This window comes from Lolium perenne, chromosome 1 (assembly GCF_019359855.2).
Source record: "Lolium perenne isolate Kyuss_39 chromosome 1, Kyuss_2.0, whole genome shotgun sequence".
Lineage (NCBI taxonomy): Eukaryota > Viridiplantae > Streptophyta > Magnoliopsida > Poales > Poaceae > Lolium > Lolium perenne.
This window is the reverse complement of record NC_067244.2, coordinates 167,958,735-167,981,253: the sequence shown is the minus strand read 5'-3', so window position 1 is coordinate 167,981,253 and position 22,519 is coordinate 167,958,735. Positions and strand designations below refer to the sequence as shown.

The 22,519-nt window shown below is 44.6% G+C and overlaps 2 protein-coding genes across 4 annotated transcripts; one reads left to right on the top strand and one right to left on the bottom strand.

Moving 5' to 3' along the window:
* Nucleotides 1-6,442: 6,442 nt before the first annotated feature.
* LOC127312015 (uncharacterized) lies at nt 6,443-19,194 on the top strand. Of its 2 annotated transcripts, none has more exons than XM_051342506.2 (23): nt 6,443-7,054; nt 7,164-7,214; nt 7,318-7,418; nt 7,572-7,662; nt 8,995-9,129; nt 9,219-9,485; nt 9,598-9,670; nt 10,096-10,190; nt 10,278-10,364; nt 10,452-10,526; nt 10,602-10,649; nt 11,130-11,225; nt 11,314-11,543; nt 12,231-15,661; nt 15,780-15,853; nt 16,006-16,086; nt 16,570-16,641; nt 16,717-16,822; nt 16,900-16,963; nt 17,413-17,541; nt 17,626-17,743; nt 17,924-18,000; nt 18,117-19,194. In XM_051342506.2, exons 1-23 carry the CDS (start codon nt 6,512-6,514, stop codon nt 18,466-18,468), a joined length of 6,396 nt encoding a protein of 2,131 aa, XP_051198466.1. In that variant the 5' UTR covers nt 6,443-6,511; the 3' UTR covers nt 18,469-19,194. The 2 variants fall into 2 exon arrangements, with proteins under 2 accessions (XP_051198466.1, XP_051198460.1); XM_051342500.2 differs by having other exon boundaries at nt 9,592-9,670.
* On the bottom strand, nt 18,970-21,733 carry LOC127312039 (probable methyltransferase PMT21). 2 transcript variants are annotated; one of them, XM_051342521.2, is made up of 4 exons: nt 21,490-21,733; nt 19,763-21,340; nt 19,589-19,666; nt 18,970-19,500 (listed from the first exon to the last, which is right to left on the bottom strand). In XM_051342521.2, exons 2-4 carry the CDS (start codon nt 21,304-21,306, stop codon nt 19,281-19,283), a joined length of 1,842 nt encoding a protein of 613 aa, XP_051198481.1. In that variant the 5' UTR covers nt 21,307-21,340; nt 21,490-21,733; the 3' UTR covers nt 18,970-19,280. The 2 variants fall into 2 exon arrangements, with proteins under 2 accessions (XP_051198481.1, XP_051198485.1); XM_051342525.2 differs by having other exon boundaries at nt 19,763-21,335.
* Between the last annotated feature and the right edge of the window lie 786 nt (nt 21,734-22,519).

Below are 22,519 nucleotides of genomic sequence, written 5' to 3'. Positions count from 1 at the left end.
TCTTTGGATGCAAATGTCTTGTTAATAACAACAAAGGAAAGCTCGGTAAATTTGAAACTAGAACCATAGAGGGCATATTTGTTGGTTATGCGGAGAACTCTCACGCCTATAGATACTACAACCGGTCCACCGGGACTATTGAAGTATCTTGTGACGTGGTGTTCTTGGAGGATAATGGCTCCCAAGTGGAGCAAGTTGTTCCATGTGTTGCAGGTAATAGTGATGATCCATCTAGTGCCATCAAGCATATGGGCATTGGACACATCCGGTCCATGGAAGTTCATAATGATGATCAAGATGATGGAGTAGAAGTATCAAGCACGGCTCGAGTGGAGCCTAGCTCAACTCAAGCCGAACCATCAAGTGCAACTCAAGAACCATCCCCCACTCAAGATGAGCCACATTCCGAAGAATAAGAAGAAAGTCCTCATTCCACTGAGCAAGACCATGATGATGATCAAGAGACATCCTCAACTCATGATCAATCTCAAGTGATCCCTCATGATCAAGTACTAGCAAGAGATGAATTCATTGATCATGAAGGAACCATTCGGAAGATCAAGGCCGCTACAAGGGCAAGTGACATGAAAGTAGATCAAGTCCTTGGTAGCATCTCAAGAGGAGTGGTAACTCGTAGACACCATGCATTACTTATCACTTTGTCAACACCATGCTTTTGTGTCTAGTTTTGAACCACTCAAGGTACATGAAGCCTTGGTTGATCCGGATTGGGTAATTGCCATGCAAGAAGAATTGGAGTGTTTTACTCGTAATGAAGTATGGTCTCTAGTTGAGAGACCCAAGGATCATCGCATCAATGTTATTGGGACCAAATGGGTATTCAAGAACAAGCAAGATGAGAATGGCATTGTCATAAGAAACAAAGCAAGGTTAGTGGCGCAAGGGTTTGCCCAAATAGAAGGTATGGATTTTGAGGATACCTTTGCGTCAGAGTCTGCCTTGAAGCTATTCGTCTTTTGCTTGCATTTGCATCTTTCCACAATTTCAAACTATATCAGATGGATGTGAAAAGTGCATTTTTGAATGGTCCCCTAAAAGAAACCGCATATGTGGCTCAACCCCCGGGTTTCGAAGACCCATGCCGACCCAACCACGTGTATTTACTCCATAAGGCACTCTACGGTCTCAAGCAAGCTCACGTGCTTGGTATGAGTTCCTTAGGGATTTCTTACTACATGATGGGTTTTGCATGGGTATGGTCGATTCCACCCTTTTCACCAAGCGGGTTAAAGGGGGTGGCTTATTTATATGTCAAATATATGTTGATGATATTATCTTTGGTGGAACTAACCCCAATCATAACAAAGCTTTTGAGCTATTGATGACTAGGAAATTTTAGATGTCCATGATGGGAGAGTTGAAGTTCTTCCTAGGCTTCCAAGTGAGGCAACTTGCAAAAGGCACCTTCATCTCTCAAGAAAAGTATGTGAAGGACATGCTCAAGAAATTCAACATGACCAATGCAAGCCCAATGAAGACACCCATGCCCGTAAAGGGGCAACTTGGCTCATGTGACGGTGAGAAGGATGTGGACATAAAGGTATACCGCTCCATGATAGGATCCTTGCTCTACCTTTGTGCCTCTAGGCCGGATATCATGCTAAGTGTAGGGATGTGTGCTCGTTTTCAATCCGCTCCTAAGGAGAGCCATTTAATGGCGGTCAAACAGATTCTAAGATACCTTGTTCTCACTCCTACTCTCGGGCTATGGTATCCAAAGGGGTCAACCTTTGAACTCATTGGCTATTCGGATTCCGATTGGGCCGGTGATAAGGTTCACCGGAAGTCTACCTCCGGGGCTTGCCAATTTATTGGCCGGTCATTGGTGAGTTGGTCATCCAAGAAACAAAACTCCACCGCTCTATCCACCGCCGAAGCCGAATACATATCCGCGACATCTTGTTGCACTCAATTGTTATGGATGAAGCAAACCTTGAAATACTATGGTGTGTCTCTTGGTACGGTGCCTCTTCTTTGTGACAATGAAAGTGCAATTAAGATCGCCAATAACCCGGTTCAACATTGTCGCACCAAACATATTGACATTCGCCATCACTTCCAACGTGACCATGTTGCCAATAAGGATATTGATCTCACTCATGTGGGAACAACCTACCAATTGGCGGATATTTTCACTAAGCCTTTGGATGAAGCCCGGTTTGTTAACTTGAGAGGAGAACTTGGTATTCTTGATCCTAAAAACTTGGATTGATTAACTTCTTGCACTATATTCTTGCATTATCTTGCTCTCTAGCTTAGAGGCATAGCACATATGGGGATAGTCATCTTACCATGTCTTGGTATGATGCATACCTATGTGTGCAACATAAATAGACCCAATGTCATTATATGGACCCAAGCATGTCTCTTCGAGGTCTCATGACATTTGCACTTTCACATAGGGGGGGTAATCCCCCGCCCCTCATTGAGCCTCTATTACAACTTGATTTGACTATATAAGGCCAAATGATCTTATTGCAAAAATCATTTCAAAATGACTTATGATTCTTGATATATATTTCGAATCATGCCCATTGTTGCTATTTACATCTTGTTTGGATTTTCACTCCAATGGGTATGCCTAGAGAACTTTGTGTTTCCAACCCCATGTCTATGCTCAGTATGTTCAGCGGCTCATCAACCACATGGTACCTCCTCCTCTCAACACATTTGATCAAAGAGTCATCATGGAACCATTCAAGTTCCCCACTCAGGACACCTGTCCGGACGTCCCTACCATGATGCCCTCTGAGCACCGTTCCAAGGAACGCCATGACCATCCTGCAGCTAGCTCCAGCTACTCTCGGCGCCCCAAGCGCGGTGCCGCTCGCTTCTTCTCCAGCATGTGGCAAATGTGCAAGAATACCAATGATGTTGCACATCAAAGTCTTGCTTTGAACCAGGAGACACAAAGGAGACAGAATGAGTTCATGACTGCACGGAATGTCCCTGTTCCTCCTTCTGGTCCTGAGATGGAGCCTGTGGTTGCACCTGCTTGGGAGATGCCTCCCATTACTGATGAGATGCTCCAGAACTTCGACCTCTCCATGTATGCTCATGGTGGCCTTCCTCCTAGGACTGCTAGTGCCCCTGCTGATGATGATGCTGATGAGGATGAAGGTGATGCGGATGCGGATGCGCGTGATGATGGCGAGAGCTCCTATTCCGCTGGGCATGAGTTCTATTGATGGGTGCGCTAGCATCTCTCCTCTTTTCTTCACCTTTTTGGTGTTCCGATACCAAAGGGGGAGAAGAGAGTAGAGTCTAGAATCACGGGGTTCTTTGATTGTCACAAGCCATGGGTGTTGCTTTATTTGATTCTTATATGGCTTGTGCTTATTTGCTTTGATTTCTCAAGAACCATTTGCTACTTCGAATAATTCGTGTATGGACGACTATTTGTATGCTTAAGCACTCTATTAGGATGATCATGCTTTATGCTTATATATCTTGATATACTTGTCCATATCATGCTTGTTTCCTAAAGATATTGGGGGAACTTCTCATATTCCACAAATGGTGCACTTTGTATTCAAACGCAAATTCTCCAAGTGCACACATTATGGGGGAGCTGTCGTAATATCTTATATGGAATCAAGGTTTAGAGCTTATCATAATATCTATATGTGACTCTAGCTCGGTTTGTCATCGTATACCAAAAAGGGGGAGATTGTAAGGGTATTTTACCCTTATCCATTATTTTGGTAACAATGACACCGTGCTAGAGTATTTGGCCTAATACATGTTTATAAGAATAATCTCAGGTATTAGGCAAAGAGGCATAAATGGTGTATCAAAGGAACAAGAAGGCTAAAGGATACCCCCCACTTCAACAACAATCAAAAAGGGGTCTACAGCAGGAATCCGGTCTGCCGCCCGGTCGGCCGGACCGTGCGCTGATCGAGCTGCCGGCCTGGCCGCCCGGCCTTCAACCGGCCGGGCCGGCGTGCCGACCGGTCGGCCGGGCGCCAACCGGGTGACCTCCTGGACGACACAAAGTGACCCCGGTCGGGGTCCGGCCTGCCGACCGGTTTGGACCGGCTGGTCCGGTCCCTGATCCGGTCCGACCGACCCCTGCACCGGACACTCCGGTTTGTGGTCCGGTTGACCGGGACTGTCGGGAGAAAAGCTGATGTGGCAAGTGACCAACGGCCATATTTCTAAGAACACTATAAATAGCCCTTCTCCTACCTCTGAACAGTTAGGGCACTACACTATAAGGTGTTCTTGAGCTCTCTCTCTCTCATACTCCATTGCTAGAATCACCAAAAGCCTCAGATCTCCCTCCTCCTCCACCCAAACTCAAATCCCTCCGGGGAAACGATAGAGGAGGACCCGATCTACTGTTCTACCAAGCCAAATCTCATTCCCCCTTGTATTCATCAAGAAGCTTGCTCTCTAGGGTTCTGTGGAAACCCTTGGTGGGCAAGAGGAGTCCGGAAGCATCCGGGCTGTGGATTTGCTCCGGGCAAAATTGTGAAGGTTTGGAGGCTACCTCAAAATCTACCACAAGTGAGTGAGCTATTCCTTCGTGGGATAGGCTCCGGAGAATAGGGTGAGCCTTCGTGGCGTGGGGAATCCTTCGTGGGACCTCCACCCCTCCAAACGTGACGTACCTTCTTGCAAAGGAAGGGAACACGGGAATACATCCTCGTCTCCGCGTGCTATCGGTTATCTCTAACCGAACTCCTTACTTGTGATTTAACTGCCTGTGAGAGTCTTCGTGCTCGAGTTAGTTGTATCCTCATATAGGTTGTTTCACCTAGTTTGCATTAGGCTCACCTTTATATTCCGCAAAGACTAATATTGCAAAGAAAGAATTAAAATCTGTATAAACCTATTCACCCCCCTCTAGGTTTACCATCTCTATACTTTCAGCTCTCGTAGTATGTCATTTTCCTATGGGCAATCAAATGGGCATCTCTTCGAATTTATGTGTGGACAAACGATCAATTCGTAGGAGACTAGCGAGTGGAGCATTCTGATGATCAGGGTTCTTAACAACGCCACACCAATGGATGTCCATGGTTGAAGGTAAAAGCTCCCCCAACATGTAAACATCCATGGGTGCAAACACCATTATGGTTCCCCCGTGTAATGAAGCTTGATGCCTCTAGTCTTACACTCGATTGTCGTCATGGTCACCATCATCTCCCTTTATGACCTCCATGTATGTAGTCTGTCTAAGCCCGCACCAAGGCATATCCCTAAGACCTAACCTAAACTTCACCTACTTGCCTTTTCCCATTCCTAGACTAGTTGGGCCGGTTCCAACTACCACCATGGCTATGCTAGAGTGTGACCATATCTAGAGGCAAAGAGTGTGGCTTCCAACTCTCTCCATACCAACATTATTCATGGACTATATATGTTTTTCCTTACATGGTCCGAGAGAGGGTGTTGCCAAGACCTAGCAAGCCTTTAGCTAATTAAATGGTCAATGTGTTTCTCTCTCTCTCTCCTTTTAACACACATTTTTTTTTATCACCTAGCTGCCACCTTCTTCATATTACACACGCCACTAGCTAAATCCACAGTGGTGATGTTCATGAGAGGCATGAACTATGGGATAATATGCGAGGAATAAGAAGTGCAATAAGATAATTTTGTTTTAAAATGTTGGTAATGTTGTGTTGTTTAATCTTCAAGTTTTATAGTGGAATTTCTCCAAAGTTCTTGTGAAAATACCAATTTTTTTTTGCAGTGGAGGTATTTTTAATGGAAAATTCATAACTCATAGTTGAGTAAACCACGATGGCATACATCCAGAACCACACTTATTTTCGAAGGAATCCTAGTGCACGTTTTTTCTGTTTGGAATCGAGGAGCAGGGATCAACTGTCTCGCGGTTAATGGTTAGGAGCGCTCCATGGAGGATGAGGCGACGACGATCCTAGAGTGAGGCGGCAACAAGCAATTAACTTAGGGTTTGGGAGGGTGCCATGCTAGAGAAGAAATTAGCGCATGATCCTTATAAGGATGACCTGGGGCAATGACGAGTTGAGATATCAGGTGATTCGAGGAGGGTGGAGCAACGAGGCATCATGGACCGACGATAGATCTAGAGAAGAGGTGTGGCAACGTCTACTTCTTCCTCCTCTATGATGGTCTCATCCTTCTTGTGGCAAGTGACCACTGGCACGAGGAAATATTACCTGAGTGGTACTTCTTTCCCGTGTTTTAAATACTCCGTATCAAGCTAACTTTATATGTAAGAAGTTTTAGTATTTTTTTATAAGTACTGCATTATTAAGTATAAGTCGAACTTTAAATTTCGAACTAGTTAATAGCTAAGATTAATAATGCAAAAAACAAAACTGTCAGAAAAATCTGTAGTGGTTAATGGGCCGAAATGGTATGAGTATGCTGGTGCTCTCAGCCCAACGAATACCCATTCCGTCGTCTTCAACCTCCCCCTCCCCTCCCCTTGTGTGCTGCTGCGACAGAGAGAGTAGCAGTAAGCCAATCGCGGTCGCGGAGAAGGGGAGGTATGGAGGCGGCGCCGGAGAGGGAGAGGGAGAGGGACGGGAGGGGGGACGAGTGGAGCGACGGCGGCGTGCCTCTGGGCTTCCGGGTGAAGGCGTGCTCCCGCGAGTCGGCGGGGCAGAAGGCGGCTAGCGTGCTGGAGGCCGACCTCCGCTCCCACTGGTCCACCGCCACCAACACCAAGGAGTGGATCCTCCTCGAGCTCAACGAGCCGTGCCTCGTCTCCCACATCCGCGTCTACAACAAGTCCGTCCTCGAATGGGAGGTCACCGCCGGGCTGCGCTTCAAGCCCGAGGCCTTCGTCAAGGTTCGCCCGCGCGGCGAAGCTCCCAAGCGCGACATGGTCTACCCGGCCAACCACACCCCTTGCCGCTACGTCCGCATCTCCTGCCTGCGCGGCAGCCCCATTGCCATCTACTTCATCCAGCTCACCGGAATCCCCGTGCCTGGCCTGGAACCTGAATTCCAACCCCTTGTCAACTACCTCTCACCACTAATCTCCTCGTCTCAGAAACAATCTCATACTTCCCACAATATGCATCTCCAGGTACTATATATGCAGTATGTGTGTTCTCCTGCTTTACTTCCTGTTTTTGTATTGCTAACTTGTGTCCACACTAATTAGTTATTTCTGATGCAAATCGAATCTACTGTAGTTACTCAAAGACATTGCAAGCAGGCTGCCGCCCTTTCTCCCCCAGATTGAGGTAAAATCTGTCCTGCTCCTTGGCTAGCTAGTATTATGCGGTTTCCCCCATGCTTGCATATTGTCCCTGTTAACCGGCTCCCTGGCTGCTCTTCGCACTGCAGGCTGACCTTAATAGCTTCGCAGACACCCCAGAGAGCAGTGTTCGTTTTTTAGCTCTGCTTGCTGGCCCATTTTACCCAATCCTTCAACTTATAAATGAAAGGTGTGGCCCATTTCTTATACATGCTTACTTGCCTGTCTTCATCTATAGTTTGCATACAATATGTGCATGGGCTCTGCTGTGCACGGACTTGTGTATGCACCCACCTATGTGCGAGCAGCGTCATCTGATTGACACTTTGCTCTGAATTTACAGGGATGCTACAAAAACGTTGATTAGCTCAGGTGATTCAGATATCCTAAAGACTAGCCTGGCTTCTACTCCAGCCATTTCCTCAAACTTCGAGGCATGTAAATTTTCTTTCCGCGCACTTCTGTCCATCTTTTTCTCTAGATGTTGCAATGTGCTATCGTAGTTTGCTAGAGCAAGAACTATGATATATGCTGAAATGGTGCTGCAATTGCACTCAGTAATACATAGCTTCTCAGTTATATAAAATGTTTATAGCAATAAATCGTACAACTTCTGCGCATTTGTTTTTGAATGAAGTTCAAGTATCCATAGTTCTTATTGCTGACTAACTGTACACCCACCTAGCCCCTCTCCGAGTTCTGGAAAGACCACATAAGGCATATCCACTGACCACTGTAGATTGGAGCTAACCTTGACTAATAGGAACTAAGAAGTACTTGCAATGTCCATTTTCTTGTCTCTTTGACGTAGTCGGGGTAGATGGTTTTTATGGTTACATTCTGGCAACTACTAAAAGCACACATGAGATACAAATATCCTGTAGGCAACTTGACTAGTTCAATTCACAGAAGTTAGTTAGGTCACTATTATCCGGAATCTTCGATTAACACTATTATCCGGGATCTTCCATTAATTTTTGATGTGACATTACACAAACTTCTCATTGGTCATGCCAGGGCCACGAAACGCCGAGTACTGGCATCCAATCAGTTTGTTGGTTGCTTGTAAAAGCACAAGAACAGGAATATTTCTCGCTGTGTGACTGGTTTATGACCAGAACTGCTAAACAGACAGCCTATTTTATTCCATATGTGGCCATTTTATGTTTATAAAAAATAACTGAATGGTTTCTGATTGTATCTGGTTTCTTGATGGTTTAAAATATTTAAAATGTAAGATATGCTCGAATGTTGTAGTTTGGAAAATGTGGTCCTGTTTAGTGCTGGCAAAGTGGCAAGGTACCATTTCACATCAGGATCTATGTATCTGTGGTCCTACTGTCTGCTCGGTCACTCAGCTTTATTAACACAAGGACATCTCTTCTGGTAAACCATCCAACTAAAATACCATAATAGAATGTTGATTGCTCTGCTTCGATTGTTATGGAGTTTGATAGTCTGAATATTTTAAAATAGTAACTTATATTAGTTTTCCCTGGAATTGAAACTTATAAGTTGTATTTAACAAAAATGTTTGTCAGTTATCATGTATGATATTCATCTCTTTGTTTTATTCGATGGAGAGCATCTCTGTGTCATTCAAAGGAAATTGCCACTTAAACCAACAAGGGAAATTGAGGTGGTTAATCACTAGTAAATGATTTCTAACCACATTTTGTGTCAGGATGTATTTTTCTTGGGGAGCATAGAAACAAATTATTGATTCGTCTTGATTTTAATGTTTTGAATTCTTTATTTTCGTACAGGCACAACCTAGGAGATCACGGAGTCCATCTTCTGTTCAGTCTGCTTCATGTATGCTGGCATTTCGCTCTGAAACTGCTATACTGCTCTTAAGGAAAGCACACAAAGACAAAACCCTTGGAATTGTTTGCCACCGAGTATGTTCTTTGGCCAGATCTTTTGTTTCTTTTGATAATGTACTTTTTCCTGTTGGGGGATTTTCTGAGTATTTGCTTCTTGAACCAAGGCATCAAGGGTGCTGCAAAAACTTTTGGAGCCTGAACCGTTCATTGATGAGCCGATACCTAATGGTGGCATACTTTCAAGTCAAGTCAATGATGAAATTCCTAAAAGTGATGCTTCTAGCCTATTACTTTGTACAAACTACGCAAGTTTGCTTGGAGAAGAATTTTCTTTATCAGAAGACCACTTCGATGTCTCTTTTCTGAATATTTTGGATATTTCTGCTGTTGAAGAAGGCATTCTTCACTTACTTTATGCAGCCGCATCACAGGTTATCTTTGTCATATTTTCTTAGCCTTAGATCTTTCAAGTTCCATGTATGTAGTTTCTGTTTTATTCTAAAAGGATGTTTTTTATTTTCTTGATTGTACTTGTAGCCTCAGCTAGGTTGCAAGCTTGCTGAAGTTACTTCAGACATGTGGTCCGTCTTGCCACTTGTTCAAGCTCTTCTTCCAGGTATGGATTGGGTGGCCTTATATGATGATGCTTTCTTAGCTTCTTTTACTAATCTTAAATGAAAATGAGCTGAAATATAAATGAAGAAGAACTTTTTCTACCGAATAACCCACACCTTCCCACCACAATCACATGTTATTCCAGACTGAAAGATGTGAGTCCTACATGGCCAGTTGCTAGTAAAATCAGTGTGATACCCGTGTCTTGTGGCTAGATACTATCTGTTCAGTCTTCAGTCCAATAAAATGTTAGTCTGTCTGCATATTCCTGGATTTCATCATGTGACCTCTTGGTTACGAACATCATTCGTTCTAAGAAAGAAGAAAACATTGGGACAGGTCTACCTGCCAGGGCATCAGTATACGACATGCACGCCATTGTGGAATCTGATAATATGATTTTGTTCTTCTGTGTATTTTCTACAGCTCTTCGTCCTCCATTCAGTTCTGGCCCTACCGAACATATTGATGATTGTTTTAGCCAATGGAACCATCCAGATGTTCATAGTGCTCTTTCCCTGGTACCTTCAGTTGTTACAGTTTATTATCTTCTTCATGCATTAGTGGCAGGCATCACTTACCATTTCTCAACGACTTTGTGGTTGCAGATTGTGACAATGTCAGTATCAACATCAGCTTTTCATCCCCTTCTCAGAGGCTGTGCTGGTTATCTTTCATCATGCATGTCATCACAGGTTCGTTCTGCAACTCTGAACTCTCTTACGTAGAAGTACTTATTTTATTCAGAAATTTGTTGACACTTCTCTTATTTTCACTGCTAGGCAAAAGCAGCATGTGTTTTGCTTGATTTGTGCAGGGGACCATTATCACCTTGGGTGCCCATGATCACAACAAAGGTCTCTATGATTTTGTCCACAGTTATGATTTTCTATTATTTGTTACTCTTTTATGACTTTGTACTCATGAAACAGGTAGATCTTGCAGTTGAACTTCTGGAAGATCTCTTAGATGTTATCCAGGTATGTATGTGTGTGTGTTGGAAACTTACTCCACGAGAGCAGTGGTGGGAAACTAACATATCCTTTAATGTATGTAATCTGGCATATTTTGTATCCTATCTATAGGACCTACAATTTTGCAGCGATACATAACAAATAAACAAAGTAATGATTCAGTTTAAGTTTATCTCATTTTGGGTTACTACCCTTGAAGGTTGCACTATTATCTGGAGCTAGCGTGACTTGCTTTCCTGTATTTAAGTTTTACGATGAAACACCCAGTTATTCGAGCAGAGTTGATAGTGTTACAGCCTCATCATGGCTATAATATTTTAATTTGCACCATCCTGAAACAACATCAATGATTGGTTTTGTTAAATTGCTTACTGTTAACCGTATCCATTAGCCTACCCCAACTTACTTGGGAAAAAGGCTTTGATGTTGTTGTTGTTAACCATATCCATGTGGCAAACGATTTGATTTCTGTATGATGTTTGTCAGGGAGTTGGGCAATCTCTTGCCCGTTCTCGTGCAGCCCTGAAGTATGTTGTATTGGCATTATCTGGGAATATGGATGACGTTCTCACAGAATACAGAGTAAACTCATCTTTCCTTTCCTGATTTTTTTTACAGTGATTGTTTTACTGCTTCTTGAACATGCATCCTGTAAACTTCCATATTTCAGGAATTCAAGCATAAATTACTTTTTATTCTGGAGATGGTAGATCCTTATATTGATCATGCTATGAGTGTCATGAAAGACACACTATCATTTGGTGGTGTCTCTGCTGCCTACTTGGATAAACAGGAAAAATCTTGCGATATTGCCTTAAACATTATTCGTACAGCTGCAAAGAGTCCTGCTGTACTCCCATCTTTGGAACTTGAATGGCGGCGAGGTGATGTTGCCCCAAGGTCAGTAAGCAATATGTACTTGCAGGTCTAGCATAAGTTTACGACTACAATGAGTAATAACCTATGCTCATTGATGAGTACCAAATGCTCTTTTTATTATCTATATACTCCCTCCGTTCACTATTATAAGATGTTTTAGATATTTCAATGTGGACTAGATACTGACAGAAATGAGTGAACCTAAAACATCTTATAATAGTGAATGGAGGGAGTAAGGGAGTAATAATTACTCCCTCTAGTCACAACTCACTGCCACACATTCATGTTCCTATTTTTATAGCAACACTATCTTTTTGGCTAATGCATAAATTTGGCATTTATATGAAATTTGTGTCGGTTTAAATGAACTGATGCCAAATTGCATTTTAAACTCTTGATGTGGTTTAAAAGAGGCAATGAACTGAGTTGACACCCAAGTTGGCCAACTTAGTGTATACATGTCTTACCAACTCGCGTTGTAGTGTCAATCAAACCATTTCTGAAAGTAAATTGACTAATTGGCCCTTTCCAAGAATTGAGGGGCCAAAATGAGCCATGGTAGAAGTTGAGGACGAACTTGTGCATTGACACTACCTTTTCAAAGATTTGACTGGGCGTGAAAATGTATTAAGTAAAATTCATCACTAGGCCTATTTATAGTTGCTATGTATGCTAATAAATACACTGAATCAAAACTTCCACTCGCAGTGTACTTCTTTCTATCTTGGATCCTCATATGCCACTCCCACCGGACGTTGACCTCTGCAAAAGTTCAATGTCTGAGGTTGATCAATCAGCTTTGACTGTGTCAAATTCTCCAGCAACGCATTCCTGCAACCCTGAAGATGTTGACGGGCGAGATGCATCTGACACCGTGAGGGTAGAATGTTTTGAGCAGTGCAACTCCCTATTTGCTCCGGAAGAACTGAAGCAATCTGAGTTGAGAAATACTTTGCGACAAGGCCATAATAAAGTAACTACAATTTTGGACCAGAACATTCCTGAGGGCAGAAAAAGCAATATAAAATTACCTCCTTGCCTTTTGCAGCTGGATAATACCGTTGCTTCTGATTACAATGATGTCCAGGCTGATTATCTACAACTGTTGAACCACCAGGAGTGTGAATTAAGAGCTCTAGAATTTCGCCGCTTAGCACAGAATCTGTGCATGCAACAAGAACCAACAATTGAGGGGCATAATGCCGGAATTGATGCTTTGATATTAGCTGCAGAATGCTATGTTAATCCATTCTTTCTCCTTGATTTAAGGCTTAATTCAGAGCCTCTGGATCGAATTGAACTTGCTCATTCAGAGTTGAGACAAGGGAATGCTTCCTTTGACTTGAAAGGTTTGCGTGTGAAAGATTTAGATATAGTAGCAGCCAACAGTTTGGAGAACAAACGGGATAGAGCCGTCCTAGATCTACTCCTGCAAGCTGCAAGATTTGACTCTGAATACCAGAAAAAGATACCCGATGGGGAAATTTATCCAAATGATGCTGAAGATGACAACCATGCTATAGAAATTTCACCAGAAGCTACATACCTTGTTGATGCTGTAACTTTGGTTAGGAAGAACCAAGCTCTGCTTTGTCACTTTATTATGAAGCAATTTCAAAGGAAGGGGCACTCATCTAATGAAATTCTTCTTGATAGCTTGTTGTTCTTGTTGCACTCAGCAACTGACCTATTTTGTCCACCAGATAATGTGATTGATATCATATTGAAATCTGCTGAAAACCTCAACAGGCAGCTTACGTGTCTTTACAGTTCTGTTAATGCAGGGGACAAAAAATTGGATAAGGTAAAATTGCATGGTCTACAGAGACGTTGGGCACTTCTCCAGAAGCTGGTTCTGGCTTCATCTGGTAGTGATAATACTAGAGAACTCGTCAGCATTAGAAAAGATGGTTTTCGTTTTAGAAGCTTGGTTCCTCCATCAGCATGGATGCATAAGATATCAGAATTCTCCAAGTTGTCTAGCCCACTTGCTCGGTTTCTTGGATGGATGGCAGTGTCACGTTATGCCAAGGAATATTTAAATGAAAAACTGTTTCTTGCTTCTGATTTCTCACAGCTTACATCTTTGCTGTCAATTTTCACTGATGAGCTTTGTTTGATGGATGGAGTTGCAACTCAGAAGGTCAAGTCTGCTAACATTGAACAATCTGTTTGCAACAAATACTTGCTTCTTAAGCAGGAAACTTCATTTTCAGATCAACCAAGCGCGAACAAACTGTTTCAGATCTTACTTCCTGAACTGCATTTCTTCTTTCCAAGCATGAGCAGGTTATTCCACGCATTTGGAGAGAGCATTTTGGAAGCTGTAGGGCTACAGTTAAAATGTCTCCCCAAAAGCGCAGTACAAGATATTCTTTGTTGGTTTTCTGAGATGTGCTTGTGGCCTTACCTTGAAAGCATTAAGGAGCATCTCATACTTGCTAACGAAGTTAGTTGTTTGAGAGGAAATATTGCTGCTAATGTTAAGGCTGTTGTTTTCTATCTACTTGAGTCAGTTGTTGCTGAGCACTTGGAGGCTATTGTTCCTGAAATGCCAAGGGTAGTGCACATTCTTGTGTCACTTTGTAGAGCTTCTTATACTGATGTAGCCTTCCTTGACTCTGTGCTGTGTCTGATGAAGCCACTCATATATTACTTCTTAAGGAAGGGAACTGGTGATGAAAAGGTGATGGGCCAGATAACTGACTGCAGCGATTTTGAGTTGATTTGTTTTGAAGAACTGTTTGAAATTATCCAGTGTTGTAAACATTCAGAGGATGCAGCTGGTGATAAGATTCAGGTTCCGTTGCTGATCTTTATTCTGGGGTCTCTGATTCCTGATCTGTCCTTTAAGAGGAGGATTGAGATATTGGGCTCCTTGTTAGTATTGGTAGACTGTATCAGCTCAGACCCGCCATCACTTTTGTGTAGTTATCTTCAAGGCTTCCATACACTTATTGATGGTTGTGTAACTATACTAGTTCAGAATATTGAGTTACTTGGTATCAGCATCCTTTCTGTGAGAAACAAGTCTGGAGGTTCTGCACACTCCTTAAGTGGGGATGCCATGATGCAACTTGAGAAGAATGTGCAAGATAGTGCAGAGCAGGTGTTAGTGACGTCCGCAGACGATGCAGAAAACTCTAAGGGTGTTGATGCTCCACCTGCTGGTTGCATCATAGACTTTTGTGATGCCCTGGAGAAACTCATTTCACACCTTATCCCATCCATCGAAGGTAGTTGGAAATGTCACCACCAGTTGGCCTGTAGGCTGTCTTTATCGCTTGCAAAATGTTTGCTGTATGCGAAATGCCTAAGATCTGTTACTCAAGGAAATGCAATTTCTAGTAGCACCAGACAAGAGGTGGAGATTGCACAAAAACACTGGGAGAGTGCTCTTGAAGGTCTTGCAGAAATCATTTTAGAAAATCAGGAAAAGCAGTGCTGGCAGGTGGCATCCACTATGCTTGACTATATGATTAAATTGCCTAATGTTCTTGCTTGGGGTACTGTTCTTAGTGCCACATGTTCTGCAATCGAGCACCTTTGCTCTCATGCACCTAGGATATCTTGGAGACTACAGACAGAGAAGTGGTTATCGCTATTGGTTTCGGATGGAATTGAAGACCTCAAGAATAGTGAAACCTCATTGATTAATCTCTTCTGTACAATGTTGAGTCACGCTGAACCAGAACAACGCTCTATCGCATTGCAGCAACTTGGGAGGATTATTAACTTGGCGAGTACTGCTGAAGTCACTTTGCAATATCCTTCTTTTGATCAACATATGCTTGCATCTGGTTCAACAGTGACATCCCATCTGGTTACTCATACATGGAATAGGATAACAGCATTGGCTCTCTATGACTCTTCAATGATTTTAAGGAAGCATGCGATGGCTTTGCTTACTGAATATGTTCCATTTGTTGATAGAGATCATCTGCGGTCATTTCTTGCATCAAGTAACAGCATCCTGAATGGTGTGGGGCAGCTTTCCTATGTAATAGAAGAGGGTTATTTGACACGAATGTCCTTGCTGTTTCTTTCGAAGGCATGTGTTTATTCTTCTTCTGAAGATATCGCTTTAATACCTGATTGTGTTTGGAGGAAATTGGAAAACATGCAAGCTTCAGTAACTGGTAAATTCATGCTTCTCAATTACCTTCATTTATGCTGTACTTATGCACTTATGGGGGCTTCGACCTTAACAGCTGAGTATTCACGCACTGTATTTACTCTCTTCTGTTGTCTTATTAGGAGGTTTTAGTGACGTCGAGAAAGATCTCTGCCAAGCTCTATGTCAGCTAAGAAATGAATCTGATGCTAAAATGGTCTCTCCCTCCCCTCCCCTCCCCCTCTGTCATATGAAATATGTACTTGGAATGGAGGTTTTTGCCACCCTAGGGACATCGCTAACGAATTTCTTATATGATTTTGTGCATGTTTTGAATACTGGGTCGTGACTCTGTGTATCCTCCTTTAGGTTGTAAAAGAACTTCTCGTAGGATCTACTACAAAACCAGTCAATACTGATTATAAGGGCATTCGTGAATCAATTCTTCAGGTTACAATCTTTCATACGATTCATTTTCAAATGCTTATTTTGCATCTATATTATGTTTCTTCTTTCTTGCTTAAGTGTATGCTATCAATCACTCTTTCAGTTCTAAAACCGAATAAAGTTCACATTTATGATGAGTGTGCTTGCACATTTGTACTTAACAACATAAGCAGGTAATAGTTAGCAAAAATCTAGTTGTGGTTTGAGCAAATTACGTCTCCCTTTAGAATTCTTGGTTGTTGAATCTTTGTAATACTATGCACTAACAACAATTACTATTAATTTTCAATTTTCTGGCATTCCTGTTCATATTCAAGCAAACCAAAGTGCCTGCAAGCAAGAATGCAATAATGCAGCACTGGCATGCTTATATCTATGTTCAGATGTGTATTCTCTTTATACAAAAAAAGTTTCTGTAGGCATATGGTGTTAATTTTGTGCTCCTGTCAGTGCTGGTAATCCGCTTTTGTGAATCCTTTCTGATAGGTTTTGTCCTCTTTGAGTTCTGTTGAGTCATACTTTGAGTTCTTCTCAATCAGCTCTGATCAGGAATATCAGGTTAGAGATACAAGGATTTCTGGCCACCATGTTTTCAATACCTTATTCTGACACTTAATTGATTACAACCCCAAGGAACTTGAAGAAGCTGAGATTGAGTTGGAGCTCATTGAAAAGGAGAAATCAGTTCCAAAATTTGTTGGATATCCCCAGGATATTGTGGTTCCTGATGTATCATCCAGTAAGTTCAATGACTATTAAGGACTATTATCATTAATATTGTTCCTTTGATATGCAGTAATGAGATTACATTTACAGATTATAAGGATGGTAGTGAAGTTAATAAACGGCTTCAGCAGATCCGTGCAGATATACAATCCCTGTAAGTTAACATATCCCATTTTACACCTGGTCCTTCCAAATGTACTCCATTCCTCAAGCTCTTGGCAGTTACTTCCTCTGGTCACGAAATACTTATCACCTAGTGTGTGGGTGCTGGTGTAGTTTTTTGTTTCCCTTATAATGCCACCTTTCATTTTTCCACATGAAGATTAGACCCATCATGGTAAAAACAGTGGTGTTATGTTCTTATGTGTCTTCCTAACAATATATGGATCATTAGGAGCTAAATGACACCAGTTATTGTTTTCAGTGGAGGCATGAAGGGTCACTTAATAAGGAGTACTAAAGTTCTAGATCCTATTTGAACATGAAGCTTCATAGAAGCCTTTGCTAGTATCATTTTCTTGCAGCAGTTTATTTTTAATTAAGAAACGTTGAACATACTGTTAGAATTACTTATATTCATCCAATATGTATTTACTGTTACAGGGAACGATCCAGGCTCAGAGAGGAAATTATAGCACGCCGGCAGAAGAAGCTACTTATCAGACGAACTCGTGAAAAGTACTTGGAAGAGACAAGTTCTAGGGAAATGGAGCTTATGCAAGCGCTTGATAGGTTTGGAGCTGTTACCTCTTTGTTTGATATGTAAAAAACGATACAAGTGACTGCTCCTATTTTCTTGTCGTATTATCTTTGCAGGGAAAGAACTATTGAGATGGAGCGTGACATTGAAAGGCAGCGACAGCTGGATCTTGAGCGTGCTAAGTCTAGAGAACTCCAATATAACCTCGAGATGGAAAGAGAGAAACAAACTCAGGTACACATGGCAAGTTTACTCTTTGAAACTTTGATTTCTTATCGGTGCTGTAACAGATGTTTGCCACCAATCCATGATCCATCAAGCCAAAAAGAATAATTATAGCATGAAAAAGAAACCAATTCACATGGACTTATGCGGGTTTTCCCAGTTGCATGAAACGCTGATTGACTTTTGCAGAGAGAGCTTCAACGAGAGTTGGAGCAAGTTGAGCTGGGGCGTTCATCAAGACGGGAGTTCTCGGCCAACCCCAACAGGTTGAATTTTTAGTATAGCTTGTACCGTTCTTATTATCTCTTGAAACAGTTGCAGATTTTTTTTGAGAACACATTTGTGTGATTGTTATATGCTTGCTGATTGCAACACTGTGCAGTCGGACCAGGGAGAGATACCGTGAAAGGGACAACGTTAGAAGTCCACAGCATGATGGAAGCCGCAGCCAAGGCCATGAGGGTCAACCGACAGTCGTGGTGGGCGCATCAAGACCATCATTTCCTACGATACTGCAATCTCGCGACCGTGGCAGTGATGGCTACGAGGACAATGCAGAGGGAAGTAGGGATTCTGGTGGTGATACTAGCAGCATGGGAGATCCGGAATTTGATGGGCCAGGGTCAGGCATGAGGCATGGGACACGATCTGGCAGCAGCAGGTCATCAAGGCCTGTTGTAGAGCGGAGAGAGCGAGACGGTAGACGAGAAGGCAAATGGGAGCGGAAGCAGTAGAGGAAGTTTAGGAAGGAGAGCGAAGAAGATGGTAGCCAAGCACCGAGAAGGCTATTGGTGGTAATCAGTAGTCCTCTGGTAAAGGGTGAATCATGTAAGGCTTCTTGCTCCACCAACTGGCATCGAGCGTGATGTGCATGTTGGATCCTCCTGTATGAATATATGATCCAAATGGGAGTGGAAGCAGTGGAAGAACTCTAGGAAGGCGGGCCCAAGGAGATGGTATGGAGAAGGCTACTCGTGGTCGTCGGGTTAGTCCTCTGGTAAAGGGTGAATTATGTGTAAAAGGCATCTTGCTCCATCAACTGGCATCTGTACTGTAACCAAATCGAGTGTGCTGTGCATATTGCAGAGCTGTGCATGTAAATTTGCCCTGGAACATAGTAGCATCAGTGTACAAGGTGGACAAATCGGAAATAGGGAGATTGTGGGTTGATTGATTGCACCACACCAGACTGACAGCAACACACAACAAACTCATTGCTGTTCTGGGGAAAGGAATGAATACATCACTATCATTTGGTACTCCATAAATGTTTTGAACAAATAATATATGTAGCTATCCAGCTTGATTACAATCGCAGAAATGCATATATAGTGTTTGGATAACTTACAGTTGCCTCACCAAACTTTACCTCCCCAAAGAAAAAGAATTAATGTATGATTAACAGCTAACTATTGGCTATATATATCGCTCATTTAATTTATTTTGATGACTATGAACCCCCTTGTTGTATCAAAATGTCGACCACGTTCTATGTCTTGCTTTGATCATGAAACGCCATTTGCCTTCCATTGGGATCATGATTAACTCACTGTGTGCTCTTTGGTGACCAGAGCTTCTTGTGGCAGATGAGGAGCTTCTCCTTCTCGTTCTCCTTGTTCTCGGTGTCGTGCCTGTTGCAGGTCCATCTCATCCCCTTGGCGATGGTGGCCACCGAGTCGAGGAAGTAGGGATTGTCCCGGATGATGGCGTAGCCGGTTGGACGAAGGACACGGTCCATCTCAAGAAGCACAAACTTCATCTCACATCTGCAGTAATGCGAATCATCAGTAAGTTCAAATTGGGAGATCTGAAGTTGAACTGTTTGCCCTCAAGAGAGATTTTTGCAGTACATACCTGTGCGATTCTGCTGTGAACAGGCCATCAGCATGCATCAGATCGTACGTCCGAGGGTAAGTAGAGAAGGCCTCGCACCTAGAAATGGAATTCAGTTAAATCGGCATGCTCAGTTTTAGCAGATTATATAGTAGTTCCAATTTTAATGTAGTGGAAGAAACAGAGAAACTGTACCAGTCGTGGTTGGTGCCGATGAGTCCTCTGTCGTAGACGACGCCGAGGGAGTTGGGTCCGTATGAGGAGACGACGTTCATGACCCAGACGGGGTCCTTGACGAGGCTGGCGGCGAAGCCTCCGTAGACGGTGTTCATGTCCATGACGTTCCTGACCTTGTCGCTCCCGAGCGCCGGCAGCAGCGCCTTGTAGTGCTTGGCGGCAGCCTTCCACTTGGAGTCGTCGTGCTTCATGGCGCTGCCGCTGCCGCCGGGGACGGCGGAGACGCGGTCCTGCGCGATGTACCCAAGCCTCTGCGGCCACTTGGGCAGCTGCTTGGCGGCGGCGCGGGACTTGGCGCTGGGCGCGGTGACGCAGGAGCGCATGGGCACGTACCACGCGGCGTCCGGGTCGACGCTGTCGTCGCACTTGGCCGGCGAGGTGACCGGCGTGAGCTTGTCGTAGCAGGATGCGCCATCCAGGGGCTTCTGCCAGACGGCGATGTCGCCCTTCTTGGCGTAGAGCCTGAAGCACATGCCGGCGAGCATCTTCTTGAGCCTGTCGAAGTCGCCCTTCTGCGCCTCGACGGTGGTGTTCCATCCGTGCCAGCGGTTCTCGTAGTTGATGGGCGGGCCGGAGAGCACCCAGAAGCCGCCGGGGCGGAGCACCCGCTGGATCTCCATGAGGTAAAGCCCGCCGAACTCGGTCCACGGGATGAGGCACCGGGAGCAGTGCGCCATGTCGATGGAGCCGGAGGGGATGGGCAGGCGCTGCGTGGAGATGATGCCGAGGATGGCCGGGATGCCGCGCTCCAGGGCGAACTGCACCTGGGCCTCGTGGTTGTCCCTGGGCGCCAGCGAGACCGTCAGGATGCCCCGGGCCAGCAGGTCGCCGCCCCAGCTGGCGACGCCGCAGCCCGTGTCGAGCGCGGTGCGCACGGTGCCGTCCTTCATGCCGGGGACCAGGTCGGCCATGAGGTCCACGTAGGCGCCGACGCCGTTCGGGAACATGGTGCCGCCGCCGGGGAAGGCGAAGCGGTCGCCCTCCTTGCGGAGCCAGTGCTGGTTGGACTTCTGGCTGTTGATCCAGTCGTAGGGCACGTTGCGGTACCAGCACTGGTCCTTGCTCTTGGGCCAGCGGATGGGCGGCTTGTAGCCCGCCGGCGGCGGGACCAGGCAGACGGCGCGGTCCGGCGGCGGCGGGCAGTGGCGCTCCATGAAGCTGAGCCGGTAGTTGCCGTACCTCCGCCACCGCTTGGGGTCCGTGCAGGGGGTGTAGTCCTGGAAGTCGGCGGGGCACTCCGGGAACTCCACCTCTTCCTCCTCGATGTTGGCAATGGCGAGGGAGGTTTCTTGTTTCGTGGAAAGAGGAACGCGCAGGGTGCGCGTGGTGGCGGCGGTGGCGGCGGGGTCGAACAAGGTGAAGGTGCGGCCGGTGCTGTAGATGCCGCCGAGGTAGAAGGAGAAACCGCAGAGGAAGAGGAAGACGAGCGCCACCGGGACGGCCCTCGACCCGGCGCCGCCGCCGCCCGCCCTCTCGGGCTTGTCCTCCTTGCTGTACTTCATCGTTCTCCTCTGCTCCACCCTGCCCTGCCCTGCCCTGCAGATTAGATTGGATTTGGTTTCGTTTGTTAAGGAGAAGGAATTGGAAACAAACTATAGCAAGAAACGCGTAATCTCCGGACCAGATACGTAACTAAAACCCAAGAATAATACGTGATGACGATGAACTGGAACACAAAACCTTACCTTTTTCGAGCCGAGCCGGACCCAAGCCGAATTGGCCAAGAGACAGAGGAGCAGAGCAGGTTTGAGAGGTTTTGGGGATCGATCGATTGGATATATAGGTAGGCAGCGATGTGTGTCGGCTCGGCAGCACGCCAAGAAGAGATACGTTACTTCTCCATTAGTAAGTAGATCAGATCTTCTCAGTATATATAAAATCCCAAATAAAAAAACGACCAGATTTTAACAAACAATAATTTCTAGGAGCTCTTTGTGATTGGCCAGGCAACTGAGGCAGTATATCTGCTGATTGTTGTGTAGGCCGGACACAGCAGTTTTAAAGACCCGATGGTTAGGCGCGCGCCCACTCCCATCACCATCGTCTTCTCATTCCGTTAGCAACTAAACCCTACACTCAAGTGGGAGGCCAGATCGATCCATGGATTCATCACGGGTTAATTGGAAACGCCCCCGACTCGGCCAACCCAAACCCACCAAATTAACCTCTCCCTGCCAATAATTTAAGGTACTCCACAGTCCACACTGCCATGTTTGAAATATATTAATATTAAAAAAGATACCACATACATTTTGCCTATGCAACAACTAATTATCCAGAAGTTTCATGACCGAACCACCGCCAAGTCCATGTGCAAGGGTTTTTCAAAGCGAAGCCTTCAAAAACGTAACGATGCACACGCACAATCTTCGCTCTATTTAACCGCAAAGATCAGATCATGAGTTTTCACCTCGAGAGGCCTGGTCTTCAGGCAATGCCTTCAACAAGATACAACCAATGAATGCCAAACCTAGGGTTTTCACCCGAAAATTGAGTCGTGAAGCCCAAGAGCACCACCAAGAACGAAACGCCGCCCCCACTTGCCGAGCAACTGCAATTTTCCAATCATCTTGCTCACATCCATCACATGCACGGTTCCGCCAACCGTATGCACACAATGAGCAGCGGATCGTCGTATTCTCACCATCCATTTCGAGTACTTTCCGGGTCAATCACCGATAGTAGGCGATCTTGACTCGACACAAGTGTGTGAGA